Source organism: Phytophthora infestans, genomic scaffold (assembly GCF_000142945.1).
Source record: "Phytophthora infestans T30-4 supercont1.37 genomic scaffold, whole genome shotgun sequence".
Classification (NCBI taxonomy): Eukaryota; Oomycota; class Peronosporomycetes; order Peronosporales; family Peronosporaceae; genus Phytophthora; species Phytophthora infestans.
Window position 1 is genome coordinate 611,601 of NW_003303722.1, and position 9,280 is coordinate 620,880.

Genomic DNA, 9,280 nt, shown 5'->3' on the forward strand with positions numbered 1-9,280 from the left:
CTGGGAGCCCTTTCCCGCTCTGTACGAAACAAAATCCACCGATATCGTCTCGAGGACGAGCTGCTGGCGTACAGCATCGACAACTTCGATGCCCCACGTGTCGTTGTCCCTAACGACCCCGATCTGCGCTCACGGATTATCCATGAGTTTCATGATGCCCCGCTGGGCGCTCATCTCGGTCGCGAGAAGACATTTGCCGCTGTGTCACGCGACTTTTATTGGCCACACCTGTACAAATGGGTGCGTAAGTGGGTGCGCACCTGCGAGACCTGCCAGCGCATGAAACCTGCCTCGTCTTCGCAGGCTCCCTTGCGTCCTCTACCAGTGGCCACCGAGGCCTGGCGCTCGGTGTCGATGGACTTCATCTTCGGGCTCCCACCCGATGCTAAAGGACGGTCAGGTGTCTTGGTATTCGTAGACCGCTTCAGCAAGATGGTTCACCTGATTCCGGTGTCGGATGCGATCACCGCGGCAGATACCGCGGTGCACTTCCTCGATGCTGTCTTCCGTCATCATGGCCTACCCGAATCTATCGTCTCCGACCGCGACCCGCGCTTCACGTCGGCCTTCTGGTCGAAGCTCTTCGAGCTACTGGGCTCGAAGCTAATGATGTCCACAGCAGCCCATCCGGAAACGGACGGCCAGACGGAGCGCGTAAATCGCGTCCTCGAAGACGTCCTTCGAAGCTACGCGACGTCGTTCTCCAGCTGGAGCTCGTTTCTGCCACTGGCCGAGTTCGCTCTGAACAACGCGGTACACGCGTCGACTGGGCTGACGCCCTTCTTCGTTAATAACGCGCGACACCCGCGTGTCCCTGCTCTCCTCGCCGTGGGCCATCCCACAGCGCCGCGTGTCTCCACTCTGGGTGGGGAAGAAGCTGCCGACAAGCCGTCTACTCCATCTGCGATGTCTCCGGCGGCTACACCGGTACTGGGTCAACCGGTACATACACCGGTTGCTAATGATATCTCGAGTGTATCCCCTGCTCCCACGTCGGTCAACGCAGTGACACGCTCCGCATCGAGCTCACTTGCGCCAGCTAACTACGCGCCGAAGCATGCGGCGCGACCAATCGACTCCGCAGTCGTCTCCGACTTCGTACTACAGCGCCAAGCGGTCACTTGCTATGTTCGAGACGCACTGCAGGATGCAGTGGACAAGCAGAAGGAGAACGCCGATAGGATCGGCCGCAAGAACACGGCCACGTTTACGACAGGCGAACGCGTGCTCCTATCGACTGAAGGTATCAGCAACTCTGCGGTTACCAACCTCGGCGCGAACAAACTCGCGCCGCGCTTTATTGGGCCATTTACGGTAATCAAAGCCATTGGTGATGCCTACACGCTTGACATTCCTACGTCACTACGTCTGCATCCGACGTTTTACGTCGGACGGCTCAAGAAGTATCACCCCGCTACGATTCCAGAGTCGTCTCAGGCTACTGAGCCGGAGCATGCGTCGAGCGACCTTCTCGACGGGCGCGGCGAGCCATCGACCCATCCACACCAGGAGTCGGATCTCGAGGCTGCGTCCCCGTCTGCAAACGTCCGTGAACCGACCTCTCCAGCATCTGCAACCGAGCAAGGATCTCTCGGCTCGACTGACGCAGCTGCGCACTCTCCCCGGTGGCCCGGGCAGTCTGATCGAGAGCCTCATCCAACCCCTGCTGGACATCCCAGTAGCTGTTCAGCAAGTCGTTCTCGCTCTGGGCAGCCAGAGCGCGAGTGCTATCGACGCGACGGCCCTCCTCCTGTTGTTGACGCTGCCGGAGATACCCGCTGGATTGTTGAGTACATCGTTGCCCACGAAGATCCACTTCGCGCTCCCAAACGTCATCGTGGGCTCGCCCACGATTTTCCAGCCGACCGTCGCTATCGGGTACGTTGGCTCGGGTTTCCTCCCGACGAGGATACGTGGGAGCCTCGCGCCAATCTCCTTCGGGACGTCCCGAATGTGGTCCAGGCGTATGAGTCCAGCCTCGCTGCAAACCACCTTGTGACACATGCCAGCTCGCACGAGGAGAGCGACTCGAGCGATCACGCGAACGTGATCGAGACCGATGACTTGGTCGACCACGTGAACGGGACCGAGATCTGCGATTTGTGCGACCACGCGAACGTGATCGAGAACGACGACTTGAGCGGCCGCGCGAACGAGACCGAGTCCGATGCCAAGAATCTTCACGTGCAGGGCGTCGGCGTGAGCCGGCGCGATTAGAGGCGCGCACGTTCTCGGCCAACGAGCGACGATACTTCTCGATCCACCCGTGTTCTTGTTCACCGAGCGGATACTCGGCGATGTGGCTTCTCCACTCCTCGACAGTCGGACGCGATCCAGTACAAGTGCCACAACCTTCAGCGACCCTCACGTAGCAGATGCGGCGCATGTCCTCCCATGCGCTGGTGCAGACGCGCTTACGGAGCTCCGTGAGCGAGTGCTCCTTGACGATCTCCTCGCGGTACACCAGCCAGCCGACGAAGCTCTCCCCTTCTTCCTGCGTCCGGTTCCAACGCCGGATGAAGGCGCACCACGACTCCTGCAATGCGCCATATGCGACACCCTCGACAGGCTTCTGGCGCAGTCCTCGGAAGCGCCGGAAGTGATCCTTCATCGTGTCCAGTGTGACCGGAGCCCGCGCTCCGGATATGTCATAGAGAGCCCATGCCCGGAGCTGGTCGTCCATCACGCGCGTGCCCCGTGTCGCTGCGGTCGACGACGTCGCCGTCGTCGGTGTCCCCGTCCGCTGTTGATCCATCGTTTGGTTGGTCGTCTTCTCCGCAAGTCGAGTTATGTCGCTCCTGCGCTTCGCAGGAGATGTCTCCGTCTCTGTTTCGCTCCGCCCGTTAGCCAAGTCCCCGTTCGCCATCCTCACGCATATTGATTTGTTCTTCGCCCACTGCTTATGTTGCGTAAGTGCAACTTTAAGAGGGGGTAATGTAATGGGCCCCTCCATTACATAAGTAGGTAGATTTCTTTACAAAAGTAGGTGCATCAGCACACGACTAGCGTGTGCTGAAATGCTGTCATGCCATTGGCTGATATATGGGGAGCCAGACCCATTATTAGCCAATTGGACTATGACGTGTATTTGAGTGGCCAGGGCTGTGGCCTTGGTCCTAAAATAAAGTCAGAGTTAATTTTTCCTTAAACCTAAGACTCAGTCGTTTTATTGCGAGCTTCCTCAACACTATAGTGTAAGCAAGTAACGGAGTAAATACCTGGCCCGTTACAGCCACGGCTGGACGGACGCTTGTTAGTCCAGCCTTGGGCTCTCAGCTCACGCCACACCGACCGCCAGGAAAGGTCACTCGACGTCACGAACTTGTTTGTGTCGGGCTCGCACCATCTTGTGTCTCCACTTGTGTCCTAGGCGCGCAAAATCTCGAATGAAAAATATCCCTCCGTCGGCGAGTGGCTGTCAGCCGTTACATGTCAAATTTGCTGATGCGCGTCAAAGTTGTTTGTTTCAATTTTCTAAAATATGAGCGACTTTCTCTTGCCAGAAGACAGATCGGGTTTTGCTTATGTAACAGAAAAAGATCATTTTGCCAAGATCGCTTATCTTAAAGTTTGTATACCCGCTGGCGAGGAAAAATACGCTCAATACAATTTCAAGTCTAAATTGCTCTTATGCAGCATAATGCAGTTTATGAAAAAAAAAACTGCATTATGCAGCACGTCGGGGTTATTTATGCATTAATCGGGAATCCTGTTTACATATGAGAGTAATAACAAAAACACCAAGGTAATATCACCATCTGGTCACAGCAGCTATATTCCTAGGAAGCAAGGCTCACTTCACAACATCACGAACTCGAATGAGTCGGTCCCTCATTCGAAAACGAAGCTTGCGTTGATCAGGGCTGAAGGTGATCATGTAGGATCTGAATACTGTAGCTATTTGTTACTGTTTTCTTGCAGGTTTATCGCGGCCGACGGAAATGAATTTGTCTTGATAGAAACTTATAAATTATCTCGTTGTCAATCTCGACCAAATTTACATTTTGGAGCAGACACTCACTTACAAGGTACCCTATTGACATGTACAGCACTATTCACTTGTATTTCTCTGGAGTGACTGTGTAGCCGGTATGACCTTTATTATTTAGGATGACGTTACACCCCCTTTATTAAATACTACAGTTCTGTAGTAGCCTAGATAGTAGGAGTAAAAAAGGCGGAAAGCGGTCTTTCGACCAGATGACTAGCGAGACAATTGTCTGTTCAGCGGATTACTATTGTAAGTTACTGCAGCTACTGTTACATTGCACAATGTAACAGTAGCGAACACAGCCTTTTGCTTTCAAAAAGGGCAGATTTCATTGAATCCGAACACGAAAAAAAGATTACAAATAAAGCAAATCAATATGGATAAAAAAGAAATTTAGCAGAGTATCAGTGCTTCTTCTTCCGAATTAGCTCATCACGAGCCCGAGCCAGCTCCGAAGAAGTTCAGACAAAACTATCATCCGAGCATCGGATATGAGGCGAAACCACGACGAGAAGCATGACTGCAACTCATAGAAAATACAAAAATGTTTTGCTTTCTGGAAGTGAAACAACATAGCTAACTGGCCACTTCGAGAATGCCGGTTGACTCCCGACCGAAATTGTCGTTTTTTCTTCAGTCAAGCCGATACATGTAGTGACATTTTTTCGCTAACTACCGGGAGGAAGGCGATGAGTTTGGATACGCACGTAATCCATCTTCGCCCATCGACTCGTCTCCTCGAGCTCTGCACAAATCGTTCCACGATGGACACTTTCATGGTGGTATCTTCGAGGTGCGTCCAGCGTCCATCTGTGCCGAAGTTGCCCGAGCCGAACGTTGTCTCGAATCGAAAGTAACTCTGAAGCAACTTTTTCGATCCATAAACTCTGGAATCGGACAGACTCCGTTTTGTCTTCGAACAGGCAGGTCAGTCGCTGCTGTGTGGTGCTCCGATCCGTGCACGGCACTCAGTAGCTGCCCGAGATGAAGTGTCGACGCCATCTTCCGTCTGTACGTTCGACACTTCCAGCACGGCCGCGTCCGAGTCCTCGCGCTTCTCCGACTCGCCGTCGAGCCAAAAACTCGGAGACCTACTGACCCAAGTTGTGTGTGACGACTCGGATCAAGTTGCGCTTGCACAGCGTCGTGCTGCCTTCCTGGTGCTCGAGCAGCTTCTGCTAATTGACCAAAAACAAGACCAGAGCCAAACTGACATGAATGCCAATCTTCTCAACGCTGCGAGTGACCGTCAACAGCCAACCGAAGCAGCCAAGCGAGCGATGGACATCTCAAAACGTCCGACGGAGCTGGACGCCTGCAAGTTCGCGAGTGCCGACTCCCGTCCGTATCCGATGATGCCGGCTCTTGTCCAGAACGAAGAAGAGTCAAAGGAGGGGGAGCCAGAGCCGATTATCTACCCCATTCCAGCGAACGAGGAGGTTCGCATGGCCGCGATTGAGCATTTCCGTCTCCACGACGTCGCCAATGTCTCTGAACTCAACGTGATCTGCTCACTGGCTGCGGCAGAAATGAAGGCCCCTCACAGCGTCGTCACACTCGTTGAACGTGATGTGGTGACTCTGCTGGCGACCAACGCACCGGAATACTGGGACGTCGGTACCGGTAATCCGCGCGAGCAAACATTCTGTCAGCACTTTGTCATGGACGATAAGCCGTTGCTCGTCCGTCACGCTGAGGCGGATATGCGGTTCTACCACATCGCGCCCGTGACGATGCGCAGTCTTCGGTTCTACGCTGGTTTCCCCGTGTCGATCCCGTGTGTGCCAAGAGCTCCGGGACAGCCTGAGAGAGTCGTCATTGGCGCCTTGTGTTGTCTTGATGAAAAGCCCCACGAGATGACGAGGTCGCAGTACTGGAAGCTCATGAAACTTGCGGAAGCAGCCTCCGCCATCCTGGAGAAGACTGCGACAGAATATATCGCTGACCCTGAGAATCACCCACTCGGACAACAAAGAACCGGAGTCCTAAAGCCTAAGGGCAATGGCACGGGAATGGTTACTTGCTAACCGCCACATCGAGGTCCAGTGATGGATGGTGCAGAAGTGCATTGTTTTTTTGTTAATGATTTGAATCAATTAACGTACGAAATAGTTCTAGAAAATGTGCACGCAACATTGGAAAACCGAATAGAAAGGCAGCAATTGCAAAAACAATTGCGTCGCTGTGACATTATATAAAATCTTTCGTAAGCAAGATTTCAAAATAATGAACAGCACCGGAGGGTGCTACATGTAGTGACGTAAGGTCTAGTATTGTAACTATCGGCGATTGCTTATCTTAATATTTGTAATGATATCTTGATATTCGCGAATATGAATAAAAAGAGTTACTATGCTTGCTCCTCTAGCTTTGACAACTCATTAAAATAGTAAGAGTAATTATAATGACTGATACTCGATAGTATATATACAGGGCTCCCGATAATGGCATTAATCGCAATCAAATTTCGAGGGTCCCATACATTATGCATTTGAATCTATGAAACCCGTCCACGCATTATGGCCATTAATGGAAACCACATATGAGACTGCGTCAAACAAAATGTTACTTATGAACCTTTGAGATAATCGAGCTTGAAGCTGGCCAATTGATTTTCGCACTTGACCGAAACAGTGACATTTATTGTAAACTTCCATAAAAAAACTGTAAACCAACCCTTATTCAATTGCTTTTAACAAGAGCTTTAAAATAACACTTGAATTTTTAAAATTGAAAAAATATTGAGCTCACAACACTCCTAAATGTATCGTCATTTCAAGGGCCCATAAATGATGATAATATTTTTGAGCGACCACAACTTCTTCAATTTATAGCATTCTGCAGCTTATAAGGGCTCAAAAGATAGAGGAGACACCCCGCTTTCGTTTAGAGTGCTTAAATCGCGATTCGTACTTAGGTTCATAAGTAATATTTTGATTGACGCGGTCTCATATGTGACGGCCTTTACATACAAAAACTAGTTTTAAAGTGTGAAGACATAATTTTTCTTCCCATACATTATGCATTTTCAACCGCGCTCATTAAAAAAAAGTACATTAACCCCTCCAACCCGGAGCGATTTTTTGCTTTTTCTAAATTGCATATGCAACTTACCATGATTTGATGCTTGTAAATAAAGGGTTGGGCCACTGGCGGGAAATGGGGTAAAGTCAGTCGTGAATGGGTATGGACCAGACTAAAGTGTCCATAAGGTGCATATTGGGAGCTGAATTGACCTGGACAGTCTGCATAATGCAGCATTACAGGACCGGTAGTAGACAGACGCTGTACAGATACGAGCCATCCGCATCGGTCTGTGCATTTGGTAGAGTTTTCATTTTTAGAAATTTTGAGGTGAAAACCTCCCATACAAAGTGTCATTGTGTCCGATGGGGGATCACCCACAGAAAGTAACGCCATCAGATGATGCGGTGCTGGCAGCTCGAGGCTCAAATCAAGTGAAAAGATCAGCTGACAAAAGAGTCAGATGGATTAGGCACAGTGCCAGATGAGCCAGCAATACCTTGTGCGGGACGCAATCATCCGGATTTCTTAGACTGCATATATTCTGCTCAAAGTTTTTTATTTAAGTAACACCAAGCACAGCAATGCAGTTTGGCCAGCTAACTGTCTGTCCTACGTCGCTTTCCTCTACTAGCCGGATCCAGTGGTGTGAAAGGCGTGACAGGCTTTCCAGGCGTTGACGGAGCTCCAGTCGACGTGTCTGCAGCTCGACGCACTCGGATATTTCTACCCAGTGTCGACCGGAACCAACTTGCTGTCCATCCACTCTGGGTGCCAGATATCCCAGCATGTCATAGCTACTCCACGTATCTGTCGGCGCGGCTTCATACACAGGAACATTGGCCCCGTGCTGCTGCATTCTTGACAAAAGAACGATGTTGTTGTCGCGCGTTTGTCCGCAACACGGAGAAGCGAGCAGACTTTGCACGCGCGCTGTCGGCGCTTCGGCTGCGTCATCGTATTGCGCCACTCATCAAGCTGGCGGACAGCGTGAGTAGTTTGTAGACCTCCAGATCCTGGAACGGAAGCACCTTGTGAGGGTTCGTGTGTACCAAACGTGTTGCCTTCATACATGTCGGACGCGTGCAGCTGCGACAGCTGCAAATGCAGTTTCTTCATGTACTTCACATGCGTCAATGGGCGAGACGACTTCTGCTTGTAGTAGGCTTTGTGGACTATGTAGCCATTCACAATTGCTAAATCAATTAATCATAACACCAGCAACTTGTAGTACTTTTTGAACCGCACGGACCGCTGAATAGAGTACCGCTGCAAACGTTACTGGTCGTGGACATCCACGCCCCTCATGAAGACGTGGTAGTCCTTCACGACGCGTGGGCAAGGAACTTCGACTTTATCTGCGAATTCTTGGTTAACACCACGATCCATCTCAAGACTCCCGCCAGTGCACATGAAGTGAGCCGGCCGCGCGTCCCACCAGCTAGCAGCAGTCGTGTTTGGCACTAACTTTGATCTTGAAACTTTGAAAGATCCGCGAGCAATAGTAGCAGGTCTAGACTTCTTTTTTTCAACGACTCCTTTGCAATAGCCCAACCGGTTCGTCATAATAGTCCCAACACAGTAGAATCCCATGAGCAGCAATTGAATTGCCAATGCCACCGACGTATAGAACCGATCCACTACAACAAGTCTCATCCCATTCATCCGAGAATCTGGCCCAAACACAGCGAGAAGATTGCGAACTACTGCAGCAGGCCCTGACTTCATATACGTCTTGTGTGCATAGCCGGAGTGCTGTTTCTTACCGCAGTAAACCTCGAACCTGTATAAATGCAGCATACTTATAGCAAAATATCCAGCTTTAGTCTGCATTATTCAGCATAAGAAAAACGTAGAGCCAAAAAAATATACCTGATGCAGTAGGCGGTCACCGCACTGCACAACATAAAGAGCTTCGTGCCCCACTTGTGGGGTTTGTCTTTCATATAGACACGCATCATGTTGAGCTACGAGCGGCTAGGAAGCATCGCTTCATCAAAAGGCAAGTGTGTTGGAGCCACATACCCTCGCTCAAATGTCCTTTGTAGAACTTCCACAACTTTGCGAATCTTCCATGCTGTATCTGTGACCGCCCTTGGATCAGAGTTTGGATTGAAATGTAGGTTTCAAGAAATCTCCATAAATCTATCGCGACGCAGCACGGATCCAAACGCTCCACGTGGAATACCGCCTTCATCAGTAGTTTGCCAATGGTTTGCAAGTTTTTCGCGGTTGGGGGCACTCGTGCGTGCAATTAGGAGGCCG

General features: G+C 50.8%; 1 protein-coding gene across 1 annotated transcript; it reads left to right on the top strand.

Moving 5' to 3' along the window:
• Positions 1–4,680: 4,680 nt before the first annotated feature.
• On the top strand, positions 4,681–6,018 carry PITG_15400 (uncharacterized protein; the record flags this gene model as incomplete). The annotated part of the gene is made up of 2 exons (XM_002898312.1): positions 4,681–4,784; positions 4,893–6,018. 2 exons carry the CDS (start codon positions 4,681–4,683, stop codon positions 6,016–6,018), a joined length of 1,230 nt encoding a protein of 409 aa, XP_002898358.1.
• Positions 6,019–9,280: the final 3,262 nt, after the last annotated feature.